The sequence below is a fragment of the Thunnus maccoyii genome, chromosome 24 (genome assembly GCF_910596095.1).
Source record: "Thunnus maccoyii chromosome 24, fThuMac1.1, whole genome shotgun sequence".
In the NCBI taxonomy this organism is placed as follows: domain Eukaryota; kingdom Metazoa; phylum Chordata; class Actinopteri; order Scombriformes; family Scombridae; genus Thunnus; species Thunnus maccoyii.
The window spans coordinates 10,858,450-10,885,382 of record NC_056556.1 but is presented as its reverse complement, the minus strand read 5'-3'; the positions used below and the strand labels follow the sequence as shown (position 1 = coordinate 10,885,382).

General features: G+C 38.9%; 5 protein-coding genes across 9 annotated transcripts; 4 read left to right on the top strand and 1 right to left on the bottom strand.

Annotated features, from left to right (window-relative positions):
- The first annotated feature begins 6,115 nt into the window (after positions 1-6,115).
- LOC121892260 (inosine-uridine preferring nucleoside hydrolase-like) lies at positions 6,116-10,279 on the top strand. The gene is made up of 8 exons (XM_042405194.1): positions 6,116-6,210; positions 7,355-7,535; positions 7,783-7,962; positions 8,115-8,226; positions 8,313-8,449; positions 8,707-8,784; positions 9,269-9,385; positions 9,474-10,279. The coding sequence occupies exons 2-8, from the start codon at positions 7,356-7,358 to the stop codon at positions 9,624-9,626; spliced, it is 957 nt and encodes a 318-aa protein (XP_042261128.1). The 5' UTR covers positions 6,116-6,210; position 7,355; the 3' UTR covers positions 9,627-10,279.
- Positions 10,280-10,600: 321 nt separating this feature from the next.
- On the top strand, positions 10,601-14,551 carry LOC121892261 (inosine-uridine preferring nucleoside hydrolase-like). Its single transcript, XM_042405195.1, has 8 exons — positions 10,601-10,622; positions 11,803-11,983; positions 12,232-12,411; positions 12,564-12,675; positions 12,762-12,898; positions 13,156-13,233; positions 13,693-13,803; positions 13,890-14,551. The coding sequence occupies exons 2-8, from the start codon at positions 11,804-11,806 to the stop codon at positions 14,040-14,042; spliced, it is 951 nt and encodes a 316-aa protein (XP_042261129.1). The 5' UTR covers positions 10,601-10,622; position 11,803; the 3' UTR covers positions 14,043-14,551.
- LOC121892259 (inosine-uridine preferring nucleoside hydrolase-like) lies at positions 12,393-22,760 on the top strand. Of its 4 annotated transcripts, none has more exons than XM_042405193.1 (8): positions 12,393-12,411; positions 18,363-18,547; positions 18,634-18,813; positions 20,692-20,803; positions 20,893-21,029; positions 21,220-21,297; positions 21,390-21,506; positions 21,733-22,760. In XM_042405193.1, the coding sequence occupies exons 2-8, from the start codon at positions 18,368-18,370 to the stop codon at positions 21,883-21,885; spliced, it is 957 nt and encodes a 318-aa protein (XP_042261127.1). In that variant the 5' UTR covers positions 12,393-12,411; positions 18,363-18,367; the 3' UTR covers positions 21,886-22,760. The 4 variants fall into 4 exon arrangements, with proteins under 4 accessions (XP_042261127.1, XP_042261126.1, XP_042261124.1 ...); XM_042405192.1 differs by lacking the exon at positions 12,393-12,411 and adding an exon at positions 16,645-16,727; XM_042405190.1 differs by lacking the exon at positions 12,393-12,411 and adding an exon at positions 16,820-17,480.
- LOC121892429 (inosine-uridine preferring nucleoside hydrolase-like) lies at positions 14,674-16,529 on the top strand. Its single transcript, XM_042405465.1, has 5 exons — positions 14,674-14,689; positions 14,814-14,950; positions 15,192-15,269; positions 15,763-15,873; positions 15,960-16,529. Exons 1-5 carry the CDS (start codon positions 14,674-14,676, stop codon positions 16,110-16,112), a joined length of 495 nt encoding a protein of 164 aa, XP_042261399.1. The 3' UTR covers positions 16,113-16,529.
- On the bottom strand, positions 22,682-26,889 carry unc50 (unc-50 homolog (C. elegans)). 2 transcript variants are annotated; one of them, XM_042405197.1, is made up of 6 exons: positions 26,771-26,889; positions 25,065-25,339; positions 24,716-24,836; positions 24,400-24,539; positions 23,706-23,813; positions 22,682-23,329 (listed from the first exon to the last, which is right to left on the bottom strand). In XM_042405197.1, the coding sequence occupies exons 2-6, from the start codon at positions 25,330-25,332 to the stop codon at positions 23,193-23,195; spliced, it is 774 nt and encodes a 257-aa protein (XP_042261131.1). In that variant the 5' UTR covers positions 25,333-25,339; positions 26,771-26,889; the 3' UTR covers positions 22,682-23,192. The 2 variants fall into 2 exon arrangements, with proteins under 2 accessions (XP_042261131.1, XP_042261130.1); XM_042405196.1 differs by having other exon boundaries at positions 25,065-25,336; positions 26,767-26,888.
- Between the last annotated feature and the right edge of the window lie 44 nt (positions 26,890-26,933).

The following is a 26,933-nucleotide window of genomic DNA, read 5'->3' as shown; positions in this document are numbered from 1 at the left end:
CCACATGTAAAATAGCAAATATGACCTAAATATCCCAAATCAAATGTGAGCCTTTTTTGGTAAAGATGCCGTGCTCTCAGGTATGTTTATTATGGATGTGGGCCAGCTCTGGTCTATCTGGTCTGTTCTATGTTGACATATGGCTTGCTAGTGGCCCAGATCTGGGAAACAGGAGTGGATCACCCAACTAAGTGGCATCATTCCACGCAGTATGTGGGCCAGGTGAAAATGCCAAAAGTGTCAGGTGTGGGCCGGATCTGGGCCATATCAATTTTGCTATCTGGGGTACTATCAAATTCTTGTCGTTACTCTGCACTGCGTGGTATTCCTGAATTAAAAATGACATTTCTCTGAGATGGAAAGCAGTTATGCAAAAATGTGGCCTACATTTAGTCCCCCAGACTCATGTGACATCAACTTAACCTGTTCAGAAGTAGTGAGACATAGGTGGAAGTCTGACCATGAGGCCGTTGATGGAAAATCCCCTTTGGCCGTCTGGTTTCAGATTCCACCTCAGTGGTTTTGTTTTGCTTTTGTTAAGTTCAAAGCAGAGTTAGTTTGAGCACTGTTTGAATGTGTGTGGTTTGTTTTTGGGTCATGAATGTAGAAAAAAATGAACACATGACAACAATAAGCACTCTGTCATTTTCAGAAAACAGCGTATCCTCCTCAAAGTAGTCTACTATCTATTAGAAAAATGAGAAAGGAGAAAATAGAACTACATTGTTCATCTGGTTACCCAATTAGTGACTATACATTTAATTTTTGCTAACATTAAATTGGTATAATCTTAGCAAGCACCTAACAGCCACAAGAGAGCATTCTTCACTGCTGCTTGCAAGTCAGGTTTAAAGATTATTTTTGGATGACTGTTTTCTCTTGAATTACACATCAGTAAATACTAGCGTTAGTCTGGTCTGGTCTATACCTACACCTTGTTTATCCCACTTGCATTTCATGATAAATAATGGCCTTCTATCTAAACCACATAACAACTGAAGTTTATTCAAATATGTAGACAAGTTGATTAAGATATGTTGGCTGCTGAGCCCCAAAAGACAGAGTGGTTATGTTGGTTATCTTAGCTCAACCCAAGTGTGTTTCTGAGCTGTAGGTTGCTGCAAATATACTGTATTTTGTTGCCAAGCTGTACTAAAACCTGAGACATAATAGATGATTTGTTACATGCTGTTTTCAGGTACTTTTTTGTGATAAACCCTGAGAGGAGAACAATGGCCAGTCAGAGGAAAAAATGCCCAAAGAAGACAAACAAGCTGACAGTGAATCCCCATCACCACGCAGGCTTCATAAAGGGAAGTTAGATGTCCTTCTTGTTTAAAATTTTTCTCTCTGTCATTCAATTGTTTCTCTTTATCTTTCTCTCACTCTGCTCAATTTTCATTCTTGTTTCTTTCTCACTCAGGACATTTGTGTTATCCTGCAATCTGTTTGTTTGTGCTTTTATGTTTTTTTAAACAGTAGTTTGCAAAGCAGCTGCTGTTTAGACTCATGACTAAGTTTTGCTGGCAGCTCAAGATATTATAATTAACAGATTTACATTGACTCACATTGAAAGGGCATGAACCTTCAGAATTAATTTTTCAAATACATACTTGAATATATTTGGTATATTTGAAAGCCTCTGAATAAATTTTCAGTTCCATAAAGCTGTTACTTGTCATATCCTCTTTTGTGATAGATGTTAAGGGTTACGCGTATCAGACCAGGCGTACACGTGTTTTTCTAAAGTGATCTAAGGGTGATGTGATGAGGTGGAAATTATATAAGCTGAGAGACAGAATGTTTTAGTAAAACATTGTTTGATTTGGTTGATAACTAGCAGCACTTATTGTGTGTGTTTTTATGCGTTTGGTGACGAAATGTACGGAAAGACTTATGGTGAGCAGGCTGACTTGCAATTTGCATACAGACAACATATAGGCACTGATGATGCAATCAATAGCTTAGTGCATATGGTCACTTAACACCAGGAGAAACCAAAGGCCTATGTTAGACTATTGTTTGTTGATTTCAGCTCTGCATTCAATACCTTGCAGCCACACATATTACTCAAAAAATTAAATCAGTTCAGCGTCAACCCATTCATCATTAGGTGGTATCATGCATTTCTTACCAACTGCACCCAGCATGTCAGAGTGAACATAACTGTCTCTGAGCTCACAACCATCAGTACTGGAGCGCCCCAAGGGTGTGTTAGCTCACCTGTGCTGTTCACTCTCTACACAAATGAATGTACCAGCCATACTGAAAATGTACACATTATTAAATTAAATCTGATGACAATACCATTCTGGGGCTCATGCAAACTAATTCTGATGTTCAGATGTATAAGTCTATCATCCATAACACCATCTTATCCTCAACACAAAAAAAAAAACACAGAGGAGATGGTGGTTGACCCCAAGTCTTTCAGTGATCATTCACCAGTGGTCATCCACGACCATATCATGGCGCAGGTGGACTCCTAAAGGTACCTGGGCATCAAACATGGACAACAAACCAGAGGCTGCACTTCCTGAGAAGGCTCAGAAGCTTCGGTGTGACCCAGGAAGTGCAGCTTCTCTTCTATCATGCAGTAGTAGAGAGCCTCCTGCACTATGGTATCTCTGCATGGTTTGGTAACTTGACAGTTCAGTCAAAGGCCCAAATCAACAGACTAATACAGACAGCCATGAAGATTATGGGAGTTCGTCAAAATCCCAGTCTTCAGGATATTTTTCAGCAAACCATAATCAGACAGGCACAAAAAATCATCTCAGATCCAACTCATGTTCTTCACCCTGACATCAGCTCCTCCCATCAAACAGACGGTACAGAGTTATCTTAAACAGGCACAACCGTTTCAAACACCCATTGATTAATCGTTTTTGTGTGATTCATTTTATTATTCTACATACAATTATTAATTTACATAGGAGTCAACATTGCATAATATTATTCTTATTTGATCCTTAGTTGTGTTACATCTTGTAAAGTCGGTTTACATATGAGAGATACAAACTAATAATTGATTATACATATCTGAGATATCACTGCCGACGATGGTTTACAGTCCAGTGATGAATTATTGATATGGATGCTGTAGAGAGCCGCACAGCCGCGCGTAATGACTGTTTTGGCTGTTTGAGAACCTCACCGGTGCAGCACAATCTGTGAAACTGCGGTGCAGCGAATTGATATGAAAAAGGGCTGATTAAGGGCGTGTCTTTATCCATTTATGGCTCATTGTAGGAGTGTAAATGAGGCTCGTGCACGTGCGCCTAGTTCCACAATGAAAACACAACTTTATAAACCTGACAAAAAGAGTGTGTCTGCATATTTCTGGCTTTGTGCGTGCGTGTGAGTTTTACGCATCTGGCCCCAGACGTGTAAACGCCTTAATGTTGCAAGATTAGTGAGTGTTTTAAAGTCTGTTTAAAATGAGAATGTTGACGAGTGAAAAGGAGTCCAAAGCGTCTTTAGTTACTGCCAAATACCACTGTGACAAATGATCAGGAGCTCAATAAGATAAAAAGGCAGTCTTATAAATGCTAACTGCCGGAGAAAATATTTTTTGACCGCTTCCAAGAGCCTGTTAGGAGAGTGTGTAACTGGTAAACTTAAAACAACGTGTATTAATACTTACACTGTACGGTGTTCAGCTTCTTGTGCTGCTTATCACATAGCGCTAATTGTCAGTTAATGTTAGTTAACGGGTTATCTGTTAATGTACAGATAATCTGTTATCTGTTAATACAGCCTTTATTGCTTTATTGCTATTATTGTCACACATTAACTTTATTGCGGGGGCGGGAGAAATCTTGCTGATGTCCTGCGTCATGACGGAGACACCGGGAAATGTCGTGTCTGTTTACATGCTGCGTCACATGTAGTTTTAAATGAGGAAATCTGCAACTTTCTTTTAAGGGTACAACGTCCAGTTCAAAACAGGGCATGCCAAACTGTTTGGCCGTTGTATAATCCTTGCCCTTTTTGGCTTTTTGTTACAGTTCAGAAAGTTTGCAATAACACAATAAAGGACATATGACAGTAAGCAAGGGGAGAGGAAAATATCATGGAGAACTGAGAGGTCTTAACACTTGTTTTACTGAAAAACTTCACACATCAAAGGGACACGATACTGTATATGAATGCCTAGTGTGATATCCTGTTATTCTTAACGCAGCATATCAATTTTTCTCACCTACAGCTCAACCCCTTGAGCATAGATGGCAGAGTATTGTTAAAATTTGATAGAATAAGGTTGCGTGTAAAGAAGACTAGAAACAGTGTGCAGAGGCAGTTTCCGCTCACAAAAATCCAAAGATCCTGTTTTCATGAACGAAGGCCCAGACACCTTGACGCATGACTGAATAAATACCATAGTTGCTGCATTAGTGGTTAACATTAACCCATGAAATCAGTTCAAAGAAGAGCACTGCTGCACTACTGCATATTGTTGGCTAGTAGGCTACTCCTAAATATAGCTTACAATTCCAATAATACATTGGGTTTATGTGGTGTCCATTAGTGAAAAGTGAGAATATAATGATAGTATAATACATGTCCGCTATGATATTGCTTTAATGACCTTACAGTATTCTTGTTGGGAGTTATCCTTAATAATTTTTCCAATGTTCATGCAAGGAATTTAACTTGAATAAAATTTTGCAGGCTATGCTACGTAGTTTCCAGAAACATTAACAAACTACTCTTAACTATTTCTATCAGTAAAACCTATGCAACCTGGTATCACACCAAAGCATGTAATACACCTACTGGTCCACTGTATCAGTGACTATGTTTACACGCACAAAATATTCAGGTTTTTGCCTTTATTCCAAAAAGGACAATATTCCCACTAAGCTGTTTACATGGCTATTGAAAATGAATATTCCACTAATATTCCCGTTTACATGCAGCCGTGCATACTCTGATCAAAATAGGAATAGGAATAGGTATGTACAGTATGTAAATAATATGTGATCTTAGCTGTTCTGAGCACAGTTTGTATACAAGTGAAGACACTGCACTTTGGTCTGGATGAGACAAGAGACACTTGTTGTATATGAGTTGTGCGCTGACTTTATATGTGCTGTGATTCTTAAATAGTCTACACAATTACAAATTTTGCCTTAAGTGTTTTTTTTTCATTATTTATTTAACCCTCTGGCATGTTTGAATGTCCAGTGGAAGGGGAGGGACTTTGCCTCTCTATACATGCCTGTACTTTTCATGCCTAGACAAGGCAAAGGTGACACTGACACGGTGTCCTCTAGTGGATCAACAGGTGTATTACATGTTTTGGCATGATACTGTTACCTGACATGCTAGATGTTATGTTACACAGAACCATCTGATAAGTCGTCCTTGGAAACTGTTTGGAAAAGGGCAGGCACTTTCAAAAAATACTCGGCAGGCGATTGGATGAACCATCTGTCTATCACCGTCTATCACCATCTTACACTGCAAGGCAGCTGAATTCATGAGATAACGAGATCAGCAAGAATCCTCAAAGGACACTGACAGTGGTTCGGACACATTGAAGCCTGACAAGATGGATTCTCGCATGACCTTGTAATGTCATGATCTCAAGAATCCAACTGCCTTGCAAGCTAAATGATACTGGTCTGACCTGTAAACTTGAGAGTCCAGCTGAGGGCGATACAGCCCAGTTTGACAAAGTGGACGATAAAAAGCTTTCCCAGTCAATGAATTAATAATGACATGTCCCTGCAGTCACTTGATGAAATCAATTTGAGATGGGAGTTATGGGTCATTGAATGAATAAGTGCATTAACACAATTAGGCTCACTGCAGACTATTTCTGAACAACAATGAGCCACTCTTCAAACTGTAACTTACTAAAGTAACACTACTTAAATCAATAGTATATTTACCTGATTTGCCTCTTCATATAATGAAATATTTTTTACATCACATTTTAGCAGTTATAAAACTTAAGACTTTATGTAAACTTTATTGAGACTAAACAAATTATTTTGAGTGTTACATTACGCTCTTAAATTTGTTTTCAAATGGAAACATGGATGGTTTATCAATGCTTTTTAGAAGGCAAGAAAACAACCATTGCATCAGGGTGTGCCTGTGCCTGTTGGGCAATATCTGGTCTTTAAAAGAAGGGAAGTCTGCAATAACTGCTTCACTCTCAAAGGAGACAACAGACATCTATCGCTGTCCGCTCAACAGGTGAGGATTTTACATTATTTTGTAATTTCAGACCATTTTGAAGACACAGACATTTGACATTGTGGGTTTCAAGATGAGTTCAAGTACTGAGAGGGTTCATTTAAAAGTATAATCCAAAACAATAGTAATAAACAGCTATTTCTGTCATCTGTTAGCATTATAAAAATGTTTCAAATGTCTAACTGCAACTCTTATATATGGTTTGAATTAGTTAAAAAGGTCTTTTAATTTATTTCTTCTTGGAAGGGGAGGGACTTTGCCTCTCTATACATATACTTATTAACAGCTTATTTACAGTGGCTGAGAGAGCTCAAGGCACCACAACTTAAGAAAACACAGGAAAATATATGTGTTGTGCATCATTTGACACACATTATTAATGCATTTTTAATGATAAATTGATAGTGTTATTAAATATGTCTCATTAGAAAGTCATACCTATAGACTAAAGGTAGATTTAGTAAATGTATGAAATGTAAAAATGTATGTAAAAGTATGATTCAAAACAATAGTAATAAACAGCTATTTCTGTCATCTGATAGCATTATCAAAACATTTCAAAAACATGTCAAAACATGTCTAACTGCAACTCTTATATATGCTTTGAATTGCTTAAAAATGTCTTTTAATTTAATTTTTAAAAATCAATTTAATCTTTTAAGCAATAAAAGAATTATTTATAACTCCACAACCTTGCTGCATGTCACGGCAGGTCAAACATTTATTTCATGACACACTCATTTTGTGCAAATTAACATAGTTCAAAACCACAGTGCGGTACTTTCCAATCTGATGTTATGGTGCAGAGCCTCTAAGGAATAATTAATTAACTACAAGGATGTGTTGAAACAGATTCTTATGAGGCATATTTAATAACACTATCAATTTATCATACCTGTGTTTTCTTAAGTTGTGGTGCCTTGAGCTCTCTCAGCCACTGTAAATAAGCTGTTAATAAGAACAGGTTCAGCTGGTGTTCATCCTCCTCCAGCATGTCACTTCTTTTGTCCTTTTGAGTAGCTCTTTATCAGATAGACCGCTTCAATGGACGGCAGAGGTTACTGTCGTGGAAGAAAGTGTGCGGTGTGCTTTATCAGGAACTACACCTCTACAAGTGTGACTCTTTTTGTGTGGTTGAACATAGGATGAAGAAGAAGTTGATCCTTGATGTAGACACAGGGGTGGATGATGCTCTGGGCATCATGGTGGCCCTTGCCGACCCCAATACGGAGATTTTGGGGATCACCTGCTGCCATGGCAACACAATGCTGGAGAACGTCCTCAAGAACACTCTCCGAGTCCTGAAAGAGTGCAACAGGCTGGATGTAAGTAGCCCTTGTACATGGTTGTGTCGACTGCTTGGTTGTGATTGGCTGATTTGATTTAGGGGGTTTGTCGGGGTTAATATTAGGGTTAACAACAAGGACTGGGTGACATCCCAGTACATAAGCAGTCCAGTATCTATATGCTGGTTTTCTACTTTTGGTCATTTTCCTGATTTAACTGAAGCTTTGGAGATATGACCCATACATGATGCTACTGTATATAAAGCCAACATATCATACTCTACAGATCCCTGTGTATCCTGGCTGCTCATGCCCACTGCTGGCCCGTAAACAATATGCTGGAGATTTCCACGGGAAGGACGGGCTGGGCGACGTCCCTGATCCAAATGCTCCAGGCCTGGAGCTGCTGCAGAAGAAGAAAGCTGTGCAGGCCATGATCGATATTGTCAAAGAGAACCCTGCAGAAGTGAGACAAACATGAAGACAGTCATTTATAAATGAATAAAGTGAATGAATGATATTGACTGCATTAGATACACAAGACACACACACACACACCACGCCATTAAAAGATCATAGAAGAAGAAATATGTGTTGATTTGTTGCTGCTGTCTAAAGGTGACTCTGGTGGCCACGGCCCCTCTCACTAACCTGGCTGTCGCAGTGCAACTGGACCCTTACTTCCCTCAGAGACTGAAGGCACTCTACATCATGGGAGGCAACACTGAATGTACGTTACCTGTCAATCACTTCAAAACATGCTCTCAATCTGTTCGTCTGGATGAGTCTTTTATTCTCCTTTTGTGTGATCTGCAGCCAGAGGTAACACCACAGTATGTGGAGAGTTTAACTTCGTGGCTGACCCCGAGGCTGCCTACATTGTGTTGGACCGCTACACCTGTCCCACCTACATCGCTACCTGGGAGTTCACCTGCAGAATGAGCCTGCCGTGGGTGAGGCTGAACACACAACTTGAAGATCTTTAAATATAATTATACACAATCAGCATTATCCAAAGATTAACCCAAAGTTGGTCCAGATTGATAAAACAATACAGTTTCAGCTAAATAACGGGGTAAAGACCTCCTTACTTTACTATATATATTAACACAGAATTTATGTTTAATATATCATGTGAAAATAAATCAAATAATTCCCTTTCAGAGAGCCTTTATTTGCATAGTGAACACTCTCTGTTTTTCCTCCTCAGTCTTTCTGTGATCAGTGGCTGGCCCGAGACACTGAGAAGGCAGCCTTTCTGAAAAAGATTACAGCCCTATCCTTCAAGGTAAGAGATTATAATGATATGAGGGGGGAAACATATCATTTACCTTTCTGACAATTGTCAAGAAGCATCAGAAAATGGCTGTTTTTAATACTATGTCATTAATTATAAGGTAGCAAACATGGAACCTCAATCTCAGTAGGGTTACTATGCAATGACTATTATGCAGTGTTTTTACAGCACAACTTCAAGGTACCCAAATGATCAGAACTCCCTTAAAATTTGCTTTCTATTAAATTATGAATGTACAACATCTCACATGTGTTTACAAAGGTCTTTTTGGGGCTCAAGCAGAATGCCCCCAGCAAATTACAATTTATTACAACTAAAATCGTGAAAAGTGCCAACAAACAGGACATATTGCAGCAGATTTTGTTATGGGACTCACAAATTCAAATTTCTGGGCACCGCTGTGGTGCTTTCAGTGTCATTTGATTCTGTGTCACAACATGTCTGAATGTCTCTTCATGATGTATTGTTACTGCAGAGAGCTCAGTCAAAGGACTATCAAAAGGAGATCATAGCAGGCAAAGGGTTCAACTCCTGTGACACCTACGCCATGGCTGCCGCCATCGATGACACACTCATAACAGAGAGTGAAGAGGTGAGAGACAACTGCTTTTTATCTGTTTACATTACAAAACATGTCAGTTCAGATCATTTTCCAACAAATTCTCATGTTCCTCCTCCAGGTTGCAGTGTCCGTGGAGTTGGAGGGGACCTACACCCGAGGCATGATGGTGCTGGACTACATGGAGCTGCTGAAAAAGAAACACAAGGCCTTCATCATGAAGAAAATTGACTCGGAGAAGTTCAAGCAAATGTTGATGAATTCATTGAAGTAGACAGATATTTTAACAAGCGAGAGCCATGAATTTTGTTCACTAAAAGAAAAAGCAAAGCAGCATTTTTTTCCTGTTTTCTTTCATTTTTTTCATTCATTTTTCAGCATTTGTAATGGTTTTATCATTTTGCTACAACTTGACAGGTGCATTTACAGTCAGTGAGAATTATGTGAGAAGTGAAAATGTATTTTATTTTCACGACTACATTTAGAGGTTTGGTTAAAGCAGTTTCTATATCCTCATGGGATGAGGTCTAAAAGCAAAATGAAACTTGTGGAAATAAATTGCTTCCAGACAGCCCTTTTAAGTGGTTTGGACACAAAAGGGAACTTGAAGCCTGACAAGTTGGATTCTCGCATGACCTTGTAATGTCATGATCTCAAGAATCCAGCTGCCTTGCAAGCTAAATGATACTGGTCTGACCTGTAAACTTGAGAGTCCAGGTGAGGGCAATACAGCCCAGTTTGACAAAGTGGATGATAAAAAGCTTTCCCAGTCAATGAATTAATAATGACATGTCCCTGCAGTCACTTGATGAAATCAATTTGAGATGGGAGTTATGGGTCATTGAATGAATAAGTGCATTAACACAATTTAGGCTCACTGCAGACTATTTCTGAACAACAATGAGCCACTCTTCAAACTGTAACTTACTAAAGTAACACTACTTTAATCAATAGTATATTTACCTAATTTGCTTCTTCATATAATGAAATATTTTTACATCACATTTTAGCAGTTATAAAACTTAAGACTTTATGTAAACTTTATTGAGACTAAACAAATTATTTTGAGTGTTACATTACGCTCTTAAATTTGTTTTCAAATGGAAACATGGATGGTTTATCAATGCTTTTTAGAAGGCAAGAAAACAACCTTTGCATCAGGGTGTGCCTGTTGCACTAGCAATATCTAGTCTTTAAAAGAAGGGAAGTCTGCAATAACTGCTTCACTCTCAAAGCAGACAACAGACATCTATCGCTGTCCGCTCAACAGGTGAGGATTTTACATTATTTTGTAATTTCAGACCATTTTGAAGACACAGACATTTGACATTGTGGGTATCAAGATGAGTTCAAGTACTGGGAGGGTTCATTTAAAAGTATAATCCAAAACAATAGTAATAAACAGCTATTTCTGTCATCTGTTAGCATTATAAAAATGTTTCAAATGTCTAACTGCAACTCTTATATATGGTTTGAATTACTTAAAAAGGTCTTTTAATTTATTTTTTCTTGGAAGGGGAGGGACTTTGCCTCTCTATACATATACTTATTAACAGCTTATTTACAGTGGCTGAGAGAGCTCAAGGCACCACAACTTAAGAAAACACAGGAAAATATATGTGTTGTGCATCATTTGACACACATTATTAATGAATTTTTAATGATAAATTGATAGTGTTATTAAATATGTCTCATTAGAAAGTGATACCTATAGATTAAAGGTAGATTTACTGGTAGAATTACTTATTGCGCAGTGCTCTCATTTCCTGCTCTGTATGGCAATATTTTCATACACATATACTCTGTTTCAACACGTCCTTGTACTTAATTAATTAATCCTTAGAGGCTCTGCACCTTGAACTCAAATTAATCTTTTAAGCAATAAAAGAATTATTTATAACTCCACAACCTTGCTGCATGTCACGGCAGGTCAAACATTTATTTCATGACACACTCATTTTGTGCAAATAAACATAGTTCAAAACCACAGTACGGTACTTTCCAATCTGATGTAATGGTGCAGAGCCTCTAAGGAATAATTAATTAACTACCATACTGTGTTTTGAACTATGTTTATGTTTATTTGCACAAAATGAGTATATAATAATAATAATAATGAATTCTACCAGTAATTCTACCTTTAGTCTATAAGTATCACTTTCTAATGAGGCATATTTAATAACACTATCAATTTATCATACCTGTGTTTTCTTAAGTTGTGGTGCCTTGAGCTCTCTCAGCCACTGTAAATAAGCTGTTAATAAGAACAGGTTCAGCTGGTGTTCATCCTCCTCCAGCATGTCACTTCTTGTGTCCTTTTGAGTAGCTCTTTATCAGATAGACCGCTTCAATGGACGGCAGAGGTTACTGTCGTGGAAGAAAGTGTGCGGTGTGCTTTATAAGGAACTACACCTCTACAAGTGTGACTCTTTTTGTGTGGTTGAACGTAGGATGAAGAAGAAGTTGATCCTTGATGTGGACACAGGGGTGGATGATGCTATGGCCATCATGATGGCCGTGGCAGACCCCAGTGTGGAAATTTTGGGGATCACCTGCTGCCATGGCAACACAATTCTGGAGAACGTCCTCAAGAACACTCTCCGAGTCCTGAAAGAGTGCAACAGGCTGGATGTAAGTAGCCCTTGTACATGGTTGTGTCGACTGCTTGGTTGTGATTGGCTGATTTGATTTAGGGGGTTTGTTGGGGTTAATATTAGGGTTAACAACAAGGACTGGGTGACACCTCAGTACATAAGCAGTCCAGTATCTATATGCTGGTTCTCTACTTTTAGTCATTTTCCTAATTTAACTAAAGCTTTGGAGATATGACCCGTATAAGATGCTACTGTATATAAAGCCCAACATATCATACTCTACAGATCCCTGTGTATCGTGGCTGCTCACGCCCACTGCTGGCCCGTAAAATACATGCTGGAGATTTCCACGGGAAGGACGGGCTGGGCGACGTCCCTGATCCAAATGCTCCAGGCCTGGAGCTGCTGCAGAAGAAGAAAGCTGTGCAGGCCATGATCGATATTGTCAAAGAGAACCCTGGAGAAGTGAGACAAACATGAAGACAGTCATTTATAAATGAATAAAGTGAATGAATGATATTGATTGCATTAGATACACAAGACACACACACACACACCACGCCATTAAAAGATCATAGAAGAAGAAATATGTGTTGATTTGTTGCTGCTGTCTAAAGGTGACTCTGGTGGCCATGGCCCCTCTCACTAACCTGGCTGTCGCAGTGCAACTGGACCCTTACTTCCCTCAGAGACTGAAGGCACTCTACATCATGGGAGGCAACACTGAATGTACGTTACCTGTCAATCACTTCAAAACATGCTCTCAATCTGTCCGTCTGGATGAGTCTTTTATTCTTCTTTTGTGTGATCTGCAGCCAGAGGTAACACCACAGTATGTGGAGAGTTTAACTTCGTGGCTGACCCCGAGGCTGCCTACGTTGTGTTGGACCGCTACACCTGTCCCACCTACATCGCTCCCTGGGAGTTCACCTGCAGAATGAGCCTGCCGTGGGTGAGGCTGAACACACAACTTGAAGATCTTTAAATATAATTATACACAATCAGCATTATCCAAAGATTAACCCAAAGTTGGTCCAGATTGATAAAACAATACAGTTTCAGCTAAATAACGGGGTAAAGACCTCCTTACTTTACTGTATATATTAACATAGAATTTATGTTTAATATATCATGTGAAAATAAATTAAATAATTCCCTTTCAGAGAGCCTTTATTTGCATAGTGAACACTCTCTGTTTTTCCTCCTCAGTCTTTCTTTGACCAGTGGCTGGCCCAAGACACTACGAAGGCAGCCTTTATGAAAAAGATTTCGGCCCTATCCTTCAAGGTAAGAGATTATAATGATATGAGGGGGGAAACATATCATTTACCTTTCTGACAATTGTCAAGAAGCATCAGAAAATGTCTGCTTTTAATACTGCCTCAATCTCAGTAGGGTTACTATGCAATGACTATTATGCAGTGTTTTTACAGCACAACTTCAAGGTACCCAAATGTTCAAAACTCCATTAAAATTTGCTCTTTATTAAATTATGAATATACAACATCTCACATGTGTTTACAAAGGTCTTTTTGGGGCCCCAAGCAGAATGCCCCCAGCAAATTACAATTTATTACAACTAAAATCGTGAAAAGTGCAAACAAACAGGACATATTGCAGCAGATTTTGTTATGGGACTCACAAATTCAAATTTCTGGGCACCGCTGTGGTTCAGTGCTGATATGATATGATGTTTCTATGTCACAACATGTCTGAATGTCTCTTCATGATGTATTGTTACTGCAGAAACCTCAGTCAGAGAACTATCAAAAGATCATAGCCTATGATTTCAACCCCTGCGACGCCTACGCCATGGCTGCCGCCATCGATGACACTCTCATAACAGAGAGTGAAGAGGTGGGAGACAACTGCTTTTTATCTGTTTACATTTCAACATGTCAGTTCAGATCATTTCCCAAGAAATTCTCATGTTCCTCCTCCAGGTTGCAGTGTCCGTGGAGTTGGAGGGGACCTACACCCAAGGCATGATGGTGCTGGACTACATGGGGCTGCTGAAAAAGAAACACAAGGCCTTTATCATGAAGAAAATTGACTTGGAGAAGTTCAAGCAAATGTTGATGAATTCACTGAAGTAGAAAGATATTTTAACAAACGAGAGCCATGAATTTTGTTCTCTAAAATATGATTTTCTTCGATTTTTTTCGTTCATTTTTCAGCATTTGTAATGGTTTTATCATTTTGTCTACAACTTGACAGGTGCATTTAGAAGACTTATTTCATTTACCATAAAGGGTTTGATTTATTTGGTAACATGTCCATGTGAGGAAAGGGAACTTAAAGGAAGGAGGGATAGTGCAATATAAAAATAATATACAATGTAAAAATGAGACCTTTCCAGCTCTAGCACATTTGAATGCTCAAAACATTTGGTGAATAAAGCATGTATACTAGAGAAAACTTCTGTCATGTGGACTTACAGTGAAGCTCCCACCTCGCTGTGTTTTGTCTATTTTTCTAATTTCCCATCCTCCATATCAGTTAACCACGAGCAAAACGCATAAAAAGCCTGCACAAGTAGTCTGCACAAAACAAGAATGGAATTAATATAGATTTTCAGGTGGCACTCATATGTTAAAATCTTCGATGAATGCAGTCTGAGGAGTCTAAACATTGTTATGTAACTTAAATAAATCACATTTTATCCTTTAAACTTTTTTTAAGCATGTTTGCTTTGACCAAACAACAGCTTAAAATGTTCAAGGACAGATGCTTGTGATCATTTGTGTGTTGCATAACCTTCCCACACTTCCTTCTGTATAAAAAACAGCAGCGAGAAGTTTAACTTTACACACAAAAACACACTTGGAAAAGGGATAAACCTGCATGTGGCTTTGTGTGATCTGCAGCCAGAGGTAACACCACAGTATGTGGAGAGTTTAACTTCGTGGCTGACCCTGAGGCTGCCTACGTTGTGTTGGACCGCTACACCTGTCCCACCTACATCGCTCCCTGGGAGTTCACCTGCAGAATGAGCCTGCCGTGGGTGAGGCTGAACACACAACTTGAAGATCTTTAAATATAATTATACACAATCAGCATTCTCCAAAGATTAACCCAAAGTTGGTCCGGAGTTTCAGCTAAATAACGGGGTAAAGACCTCCTTACTTTACTGTATATATTAACACAGAATTCATGTGTAATATATCATGTGAAATTAAATTAAATAATTCCCTTTCAGAGAGCCTTTATTTGCATCGTGAACACTCTCTGTTTTTCCTCCTCAGTGTTTCTTTGACCAGTGGCTGGCCCAAGACACTGAGAAGGCAGCCTTTATGAAAAAGATTTCGGCCCTATCCTTCAAGGTAAGAGATTATAATGATATGAGGGGGGAAACATATCATTTACCTTTCTGACAATTGTCAAGAAGCATCAGAAAATGTCTGCTTTTAATACTATGTCATTAATTATAAGGTAGCAAGCATGGAACCTCAATCTCAGTAGGGTTACTATGCAATGACTATTATGCAGTGTTTTTACAGCACAACTTCAAGGTACCCAAATGATCAGAACTCCCTTAAAATTTGCTTTCTATTAAATTATGAATGTACAACATCTCACATGTGTTTACAAAGGTCTTTTTGGGGCTCAAGCAGAATGCCCCCAGCAAATTACAATTTATTACAACTAAAATCGTGAAAAGTGCAAACAAACAGGACATATTGCAGCAGATTTTGTTATGGGACTCACAAATTCAAATTTCTGGGCACCGCTGTGGTGCTTTCAGTGCTGATATGATATGATGTTTCTATGTCACAACATGTCTGAATGTCTCTTCATGATGTATTGTTACTGCAGAGAGCTCAGTCAGAGAACTATCAAAAGATCATAGCCTATGATTTCAACCCCTGCGACACCTACGCCACGGCTGCCGCCATCGATGACACTCTCATAACAGAGAGTGAAGAGGTGAGAGACAACTGCTTTTTATCTGTTTACATTTCAACATGTCAGTTCAGATCATTTCCCAAGAAATTCTCATGTTCCTCCTCCAGGTTGCAGTGTCCGTGGAGTTGGAGGGGACCTACACCCAAGGCATGATGGTGCTGGACTACATGGGGCTGCTGAAAAAGAAACACAAGGCCTTTATCATGAAGAAAATTGACTTGGAGAAGTTCAAGCAAATGTTGATGAATTCACTGAAGTAGAAAGATATTTTAACAAGCGAGAGCCATGAATTTTGTTCTCTAAAATATGATTTTCTTCGATTTTTTTCGTTCATTTTTCAGCATTTGTAATGGTTTTATCATTTTGTCTACAACTTGACAGGTGCATTAAGAAGAGTTATTTCATTTACCATAAAGGGTTTGATTTATTTGGTAACATGTCCATGTGAGGAAAGGGAACTTAAAGGAAGGAGGGATAGTGCAACATAAAAATAATATACAATGTAAAAATGAGACCTTTCCAGCTCTAGCACATTTGAATGCTCAAAACATTTGGTGAATAAAGCATGTATACTAGAGAAAACTTCTGTCATGTGGACTTACAGTGAAGCTCCCACCTCGTCTGAAGAGTCAAAACACTGTTATGTAACTTAAATAAATCACATTTTATCCTTTAAACATTTTTTTAAGCATGTTTGCTTTGACCAAACAACAGCTGAAAATGCTCAAGGACAGATGCTTGTGGTCATTTGTGTGTTGCATAACCTTCCCACACTTCCTTCTGTATAAAAAGCAGCAGCGAGAAGTTTAACTTTACACGCAAAAACACACTTGGAAAAGGGATAAACCTGCATGTGGCTGAATCTTTTTTGACCGGTAAGTTCATCTCTTTGTGCTCTGCCAGATTAATTTAGAACTGATCAAACAAGTCTGCTTGTGTGTTTGTCTGTATGTAGCCTAACTGTTTTTGTGAGTTTGCCACGTATCTTAACATTTGGCAAATCCTTGTAAACTTAGTCACTGACTGGCACAAACCAGTACCTTCTCCAATCACTTCGGCAGCAGAGGGAGGAGGACAGGATGGAGGACTACCTGCACAGAGAGCAGCTGCACACACACGCTGTACAGTGCCAGAAACAAGTTGTGATGAGGACAAGGAAAAACTATGAAATCAGGAGATAAACAGGAATAATTATCAATCGGGATGACTCAGCTCTGACCATGTAGATACACATGATAGATACACGCTCAGGTTCTTAAACAAAAACCAGATATCCCTTTAAACAAAGTGATAAACTAATGCTTTCAGACCCAAGTGTATCAAAAGGGATTGTTCAGTAGGTCATCCACTAGTTTCCAGCACAGGCATCCCTCTTTCAGCATACTCACAGTTTACATGCAAAGTCTGTGACCTTGTGCACCAAGTGCACGTTATCAGAGAGTGTCAGGATTCTCTGCACACATCAAAGACCTCCCTTCAGCTCCCCTCAGCTGTCTAACAAATAGGGTGGAGTGTCTGGCCAGAGCTGATTAAGAGAAGTTTATGGATTGTACTTCACTCATTGCTGTAGTTTCTGGACTCTTGTTTCATGTTTGCTGGTTTACTCTTTCCTGTACGTCCATGAGAATGTGAGTAATCAGTTATTATTTTGTTATTACAATTAGTGTTGCAGTAGTGATATAGTATTGTACTGTCTCATGTATAGTGACGGGACTGGAGCCTCATTCACTCATCATGACTGAGGTCTCATGTTTGGTATTAAGTAAACCAACACCTCCTTTATAGGGATCTTCTTAAGTCGGAGCATGAAAGTTAATTTTTGACTTTTGATTTGTGATTTGTAACAGTTTCAGAAGGTGTCAAATGATGTTGTCCTGCTAACAGGGGCTTAAGATCAGAAAATGCTGACTGTATACACTATATGTCATTCTGGAGGGCAATTACAAGTAATATACTTATTTAGCTGTTTAATTTGGAGGACTTGTTGAGGTTGGGGGAAGAGCCAACATATCTTTCCCCCTGGAGTCCCGTGACAGGTTAATCTGACCCTGCTGCATCACTTCATTTGCCACTTAAAAATCTGAGGAGTTATTTAATGTAAGAGGAAGACATTTATAACCACACATGGACATATCAGCATCACTTCAGTGTCTTGTAGATTTTCACATCAGCTCTGGTAACAGCTAACGAGGATCCAAATAAATAAACAACTAGTCGACCCCAAGAAACAATTATGGAGCAGGTGTTGACTTAAATTAAAGCCCTTGATTAATTTATGAGCTGCAGCTGCATCTGAGTGTGCTGGAGGATGACATTTACAAATGTAAACTCACAGCCAGATGGGTGATTTGGGTCACGTTCAAAGAGGAAACTGATTTATGTTCCCGTTTGAAGACCTGGATTATTTATCATCTCTCAATTTGAAGACTATGTTGTGTGCAAAATGTGGAAATATTGAAATTTTATCATCTTCTTAATAAAAATCCTCCCTCCTCTTCCTTTTCTTTCAGATAAGATGAAGAAGAAGTTGATCCTTGATTTGGACACAGGGGTGGATGATGCTATGGCCATCATGGTGGCCCTGGCAGACCCCAATGTGGAAATTTTGGGGATCACCTGCAGCCATGGCAACACACCCCTGGAGAACGTCCTAAAGAACACACTACGAGTGCTGAAAGTCTGCAACAGGCTGGATGTAAGTATGTTCTGGCTACAGCTTGTATATGATACAGTGATGACTTCCTGTGTATCATGCATCATGAAGTGAAACCTGTAATACAGATCCCGGTATACCGCGGCTGCGCAGAGCCCCTGCTGGCCGGTAAACTCCACGCTGGAGATTTCCACGGGAAAGACGGGATGGGTGATGTCCCAGATGCAGATGCTCCTGGTCTGGAGCTGCTGCAGAAGGAAAAAGCCGTACAGGCCATGATCAAGATTATCAGTGAAAACCCTGAAGAGGTGAGTAGATAGTTGCTTGTTGTCATTTTCTGTTTTTGTCCTTTTGGATATTTGGGACAATATGGATGTCGCTACAATTTATTTAATATCTGATAATATAGGGGAGAACGGGGTAACATGAGCCACTTTTTACATTTGGTGATTTTACTGCAATAATCAGTGTTGGTACTTGCATATACAGCCACATGCATCACAATCATCCCATAGTCATCACCCTAACAGTTATTTTTAATTAATTCACCGTATCTCTAGGGAATTTCTTCTGGTCTCTGCTGAGAATTAAGAGTTCAAGGCCAAATCCTTATCTGCCTATCCTCCCTGGACATTCCCTCTAAGGTTACAGTGACTGAGTCCCACACCTCACCTTTGATAGTACCTGTTAGGAACATTTTCACACAGGAAGCAGAGATCATAAAGTCTTACAATGAGCTTTTGACTATAAGTCAGTGTAACATAATCTTAAGACAATAACATAAGCGTATATGTTTCCATTTCAATGACAACGCCCCCATGCACAAGGCACGAAGGGTCACTGAATGGTTTGATGAGTGTGAAAATGATGTGAATCATATGCTATGGCCTTCACAGTCACCAGATCTCAACCTATTTGAACACCTATGGGAGATTTTGAACCGATGTGTTAGACAGCATTCTGCACCACCATTATCAAAATGAGGGAATATCTTTTGGATGAATGGTGTTCATCCCTCTGGAGTGAGAGGGACTTGTAGAATCAATGCCAAGGTGTATTGAAGCTGTTCTGGTGGCCCAACACCTTACTAAGACACTTATTGTTGGCTTTTCCTTTAATTTGCCACCCATCTGTATATACAGCATGTTTGTGTGTGGCTTAAACTTAACATCAGTCAACAATTACGTATTTATTCATCAACATTGTAACAATTGTAACAGTGATCAAACATTAACCTGAACAGGGTCTCTAGTCTCTAGAATATCAGAAAATAATTTTTGGGGGTAAATTGAGCCATTGACTCAACTTGCCCCAATGTCACTGGCACGTTTTACCCCACAACTTCCATTTTGACAAAACTGTTTCATACAGTGGCTCAGATCCACAGTTATGCTAAGTTTATGACCTTGTTTTGTACCTTACACTGACTTACTCACTTAAATTAACATGTAATAATGTCCAAAAACGTATCTTTCTAAATTAAGATACAAGACTGATAACTTTAGTAACATGATGAATTCACTTGGCATGACAAAAATCTTTTTTTTGCTCTGTTTTGCTGACCACTCTCTCCATGTCCAAGATGGATTGAGTAATGTGAACTATACTTTCTTAATTTGTGATCACATGATTACTTTTTCTTATGGTTACCTAGATAAAGGGGGTGGCTCATTTTACCCACTGGCTCTATTTACCCTGTTCTCCCCTATTGTAAGATTTATGATTAATTGGCCTTTTTGCCCTTGTTTCATTTTCTATGTTTCTAGTCTTTGCTATATGCTCTAACCTGGATGGTGATGTATATTCTTTGGGTTAGTTAAAGGTGCTCAGGTGCGCAGAGACTTTTTTTCAACTTTTTAAGCAGAAGATTAACAGTAAATTAAAATATAGATTTCTCATTTAACAATACTGCAAGTATGGATTGTTTAGTGATTTTAGCTACTCAGTGGTTTAATAATCTGTTCTCTTTCCCCATATGAAAGTTTAGATGTTGTAAAGGGTAATTCTTTTTCATATAATGGTATCCATTATTTATATATTTAGTAAAGAGAGCATCTGATTTGGATTAATCTGATTGTTAACTGACTTTTCTCTCTTTTGCCTCTTTGCCTCTCCAACTACTACAGCAGATGGTACATGATCAATACATTTAAAAGCTGTACTATTCTTTCTTGTTCTGTGTTCAGGTGAGTCTGGTCGCCACGGCGCCCCTCACTAACCTGGCCCTCGCTGTCAAACTGGAACCCTCCCTCCCTAAGAAACTGAAGGCGCTTTATATCATGGGAGGAAACACTGAATGTATGTTACCTGTCATACATTTTAAAACAAGTATGTTTTCTTTGATTCAGAATTATGACTGTGTGTTTCTTCTCTTGTGTGATCTGCAGCCAGAGGTAACACTACAGTATGTGGAGAGTTTAACTTTTTGGCTGACCCTGAGGCTGCCCACATTGTGTTGGACTGCTACACCTGTCCCACCTACATCGCCACCTGGGAGTTCAGCTGCAGGAACAGCCTGCCATGGGTGAGGAGGTTACCACACATCTGTAATTTAATGATGATGACCAGAGACACCAAACCTGAAAAAGCATAGAGCCAACTGTTTTTGAAACTGATAAAAATAGACTTTAACAACACATAATTTCCTTATTTTAGTGTTGTGAGTATTAAAAACTGCTTCATTTATTTTCTGTCTTTGTCTTTTTCCCCCTCAGTCTTTCTGTGAAACTTGGCTGGCTCAAGACACAGACAAGGCTCGTTTCGTGGAGAAGATTTCCCGGCACACCAGGAAGGTACGAGTCTCTCCTAGGTGTGATATTTCAACAGACTGAACAAGAATTTAGAAGAAATGTGTCCTCTTCACGTTGAATTGTTGTCACTGCAGATGGTCCAAACTGAGCGGTATCAAAAGGAGCTGGTGGCAGGACCGGGGTTCAACTCCTGTGACACCTATGCTTTGGCTGCTGCCATCAACGACACACTGGTGACAGAAAGCGAGCAGGTCAGAATGCTGCTTTTATCCCTTTAACATCAGATTTCTTCCTCAGATATGTCTCGATAAAATGTGACAAAATATACAGAATCTGATCAACACACTCCAGATGTGAAAGTATGACTAAATAGTTAAAATGCAGCACAGGTTTTCTGCTTCCACCAAACTCCATGAGCAGAAAAACTAAAAAGCCAGATGTCTCAGTCAGACACAACTTCCTGTGTTCCTCCTCCAGGTTGCAGTGTCAGTGGAGTTGGCGGGAACCCACACCCGAGGCATGATGGTGCTCGACTACATGGGCCTGCTGAATAAGAAACACAAGGCCTTCATCATGAAGAAAATTGACTCGGAGAAGTTCAAGAAAATGTTGATGGATGCACTGAAATAGCTTCTCTGAGCCACAGTATTATACTTTTTGCAATATACTGTTCATGCCACTCTGAAATACCCAAAATATAGTATTATGCCATTAATATATGCAGACAACATAAACAAGTGATACTGCATTCACTCTGTAGCATAATATGTATAACACACTACAGAAATGGGAATGTCTGTCAGTCCACCACTTTTTTCCAGACTGAAAAATCTCAACAATGATCACATTGATTGCCATGAAATATTGTACAGACACTCATTCATTCATTCATCCATGTCCCCCTGAGGATGAATTGTAGTAACGTTGGTGATCCCTTAACTTTTCATCTAGCACCAATGTCTCATTTTTTCGATTGGTGGTTGTTGTCTGGAAGTCAACAACTGCTTATGAACTCTGTGCAACTATAAAACAACTATACATTCTCCAGTTTCTTTCTTAAAAACTTACATGAGTCAATACATGCTATGTGTACTGTCTCAGAACTCAAAATGTTGTGGGAAATTCATAATGGCTTCCAAAAAAGCTCTTAATTACGTCAGACCTTTTTTCAGGTATAGATGCTTCACCATGAATCTGCATCATAATGTGAAACAAACATCACTGTAATCCTGTGATAGTCTAGCACTGAGGATCAACAGTGACACTGTCTGACTTTAGCATGTTACTACAAAATCCAATAAAGAACCATCCCTACAATACAAAAAACATCCAGATCTTTTAAAGCAAGGTGTGTACTGCTGGGAGGTTGAAACAATGCAGATTGGACCAGCATTAGGAAAGCATGGATCAGATTTATTTCACAACATAAGTTAATAAAACTTTTTATTGAAAGTGCTTTGGAATGTACACTTCAAGAAAAAAAATAAAGGAAAAAAAGTCTGTATTCCATGTTCCTCCACTTTTTTAAGAAAACTTATTGAAACAAAGCATTTTTTTTCCTCTTCAGAAACAGTCCTCTGTGTATATATTACAACCTGCCAGAATACTATTTACAAATCATACAAAAAGAACTACAATAAAAGCTGTAATCCCGTCTGTCCCCTTGTTTTCTGCAACCAGTTCAAACACATCACTGTTTACTGACTTTGGAGCTCCAGCTCAACATAAGAGCCAAACAGAAAATCAACAGAGTCAACCAGCATCAATCAACCCAGTGTCCCAGTTTACTGAGAGTCAACCAGAGGCCAAGTCCTTCTCAGCCAGATGTTGACTGACAGCATTTGGAAACTGATTTGTTGTCACCTAGATGTGAGTTGAAAACAGATATTGAGTCAGCCTGGAGCCAACGAGTGTCCGACTTCAGAGACAAACCGGTTCTACTGGACTCTGTACTTGTAAAACCAGCAGAGGCCTTGAGTGAAATTCCAGCCCAGAGAGACGGAAAGGACGTAGATGAGGATGAGGAGGGCGAAGGGGTAGAGCAGCACCACTGTGTTCTGCAGGAAGGGTAGAGCTGTGTAGATAAACAAACAAAAAAGACTGTTTACACAACCCTTCTGACAGATGGCAGATTACATTACGCAACTATTCAATTTCAACATTTACTGGCAGAAAAACACAATTACACTCATCTCTGTTGATTCAAAGTTTTAATTCTGATACACTTGTGGCCACACCTGCTAGCAGTGTATTAGTTAAAGAATGGTTTTGACCACTAGAAGCAGCATTATCAGCCTGTGTCCAGCTTCTCTCAAGATATATTCCCTGAGTTTCAATTAAAGCACTGCACTAACAAGGTGACATACTAGAAATTGTCTATTCACTGGAATATTGCTATTTCTAGAAAAAACTTCAAAAGTAATGTAACTTTAAATGTGACGGGGACTTACCGTTGTACCCCAAGAAGGTGATGTAGAGATAATAACCAATGGCTATCAGCCACAAAGTGTTGCCTACAAAGTATCCCAGGAACCAGTCTGAGTTAATCACCACGACATCTGAAAGACACAAAACAACAAACTGTAAACAGAGACACCAACATCTGATAAGTTTATGATTTTGTTTAGAAATTTTGTTACATTTAGTGATTTCTCATTATTGTTAGTTTTAGTCTTCTGTTGGTTGACGAAATGTAACAAGGCACTGTCGGTGTATCATAGTGTGACGGATACATTTACGCTTTTGGTTGATTAAAATTGCAGCAAAACACACTGCAGTTGCTGTCTGGTTGGTTTCAGGTGTTATTCTCATCTATCACCAGAGGAATATGACTCCAGATACCTGTTCTGACTCCAGACCATCTGTGCATCCTTAGTAACTTTTCATCTGATTACTTAATCTCTTTAAGTATCAGTTGTGAATATTAAAAAACATCTAAAGTTGGAATGAACCATGCAAAATAAAAATATATATACACACAATAGTTGAAGTAAAACACTAGCCCAAATAACATTTTAAGAACTAAAATGTTGAATTTAACAACAAAAAATGCTACAATTATATATTTATTTATCTAAAATTTTAAGACTTTTCTATGACTTTCATACATGCTGATAAAACTCAAATGAGACAGAATGTACTCACGGTTGATGAAGAAGAGCTGCAGGAAGTGCAGGATGACTAGGAGCGGGTAGAAAGCATTGAGGTGAACATCGAATGCGTAGCCCCACTCGACATCAAAATTCCTGCTGGGATGCTTCAGCAGGTACTTGTTGCTGATTACCCTGGAAAAGACAAAAAAAAAAAATTTATCACATGCGGTGAAGAGTCATACAAGTCCATACAAGTCTGAGTCAAAGAAAAAGACTTAAGTATGCATCAAAAAAACCATCATCTCAGTTACAGTAAGTGGAGTAAATGTCATTCATTTCTTCTGCAAGCAAACAAACCTCCTACTCACCACATGAGGGTTGATATGAGCAGACCGACTCCTATGCAATCAACAAAGACCACCCAAAGTAGCAGCTTCAGTGTCTCCAGGACTCCCATGTCCAGCACCAGACCAAAGCCTATTGTCGACACTGCACAGAAACACAGGGGGGGAAATCATAACAAATCCATGCTCACACCTGAAGTTCAGTTATCATAGGATCAGGATTTGACGACATTAAGACCTTAACAAATGACACGCACTATGCTGGGAAGTAGAAAAACCCTGAAAGAGAGGAACGGAAATGAATAACAAATATCATCATGATTTGACCAAAATGTGTTTATTGACACTGTCATATTAAAAAAAAGTGACTCACCGCATAGCCAGATGCTGAGCACGACCAGGAAAGCAGGATCGTCCCTGGCCCACTGGTCCTTGGTCTGTTTCCTGTAGTGAAAGTTGCGGTAGACTCTCTGTGGTGACGTAAACAAGTAAAGCATCTGCCACAGGGCAAACTCAAAGTCCATCTGCCTGAAATGGAGCAGCCGCCGCAGATACTTGTAGCGTTTGGCGCCCGCCGTGTGGCGTGCAGCATCCCTGGAGCCGAGGGCGCCATTGCTCTGCTGCGTAGTGGTCGGCAACATGGTGCTGAAAGTCAGATTAGAAGTGTAAAAGGAAAACAGGGAGGTGAGAACTGATGAAGGTGAGAGCATGGGAGATGAAGGAGAAAAAAAGGCTGTAGATTGATTTATGCATCCTGATGAAATGTCTTGTAGCTGAGCTTGTAGGAGAGCAAACCAATCTTTACAGTGACAAATAACAAATATAAAACCACAGTGAATACTGTACACTGTCATATTTAGTTAAATCAGGACAGCAAAACAATACTTTCGTGTACTTTTTATTATATCTCTATTTTCATTCTTTTAAAGCACCTTAATTGTTATGTGTTATGTATTTGGGCCATACATTGACACAAAATGGGTTATAGGATCATGTACAGCTTTATTTCCGGTGTCCAGGTTAATGTCAAAGGGTGATTTGAGTTTTTGCTTTACTGGCACCTCACCTCTTCCAGTTAGTGTTCAGTCTGCTGACACTGTTTCTGCTTTTAAATCCTGTCTTAAAACACATTTTTATAGACTTGCCTTCTCATCTGATAACTAGTCTTAGTTGTTTACAGCTGTTGTGCAACCACACGATTCTCAGTTTATTTTAATACTTTCACTTGTTTTACCTTATTTATCTGTAAATTTCTTTTATAGAGTCTTTTAATGGTGTGTTGTACTTTGCTGTTCTTGTGTTTTTCTTTTTTATATCTGAAATTGTCTTTTATGTTGTCTATAGAAAGGACTTTGTGTTCCTAGCTTGAAAAGTGCTATACAAATACTACTATAAAATCTACTTTATGGACTGGCGAACATTATTTATAGATGTTTATGGTTCCCAGACAATGAATCTTACTGTCTCAGTCTCATGCATGGGTCGCAAGTATGTTCTTTCATTTTATAAATTAAACGTGTAAATTCTGCTTGTTATTATATGGTGCTATTGAAAGATTTTATAAAATTAGGAATAAACCCAAAATAAAGGAAACAGCGGAGATACAGACTAAACAGTGGAGCTAAATTACTATCATACAAAACCAGTCCTGCTACCTATATATATCCAAATGATGCAGTCCTGTACCTGCATTTTTATGATATCCTTTTGAATTTGTATAATAATATAATAATATCAGTAATATGAGTTATCTCCAACAGCAATGCCTAACGTTACTTAGCAATAACAAACTGACAACACAGGAACAGAAACTGTTACATGCTGTCATGTTGCCTGTGTTAGAACCTTCATATTAGGTTTATTCATAAATAAACATATTAAATAATCTCAGTTTCACGTCAGTAAACGTTGATATATTTATTTCCTTTCGCTGTGTTTTCTGCCAGCCACAGTTAGCATAAAGCTAACCAGTTTAATAATGAGAAGGCCTGGTCAGTCTAATTTGAAACGGACTTGAAAAGCTGAACAGCTGAACAGCTAAACAACAAAATGTCTTATTTCTGAAGAGTATTTACCTGTTTTTGCTGTACTCCTTCACAGGAGAAAGCACCAACTTTTCTAGCTCGTTTATGTAACTTAGCTGTTTGTAGATGCTTCCTGAACAGAACTGAACTGTCGCGAAAATGAACACGTAGAAACTTCCGGTAACGCGCGGTTCATCTTGGGAAATGTAGTTGATGTT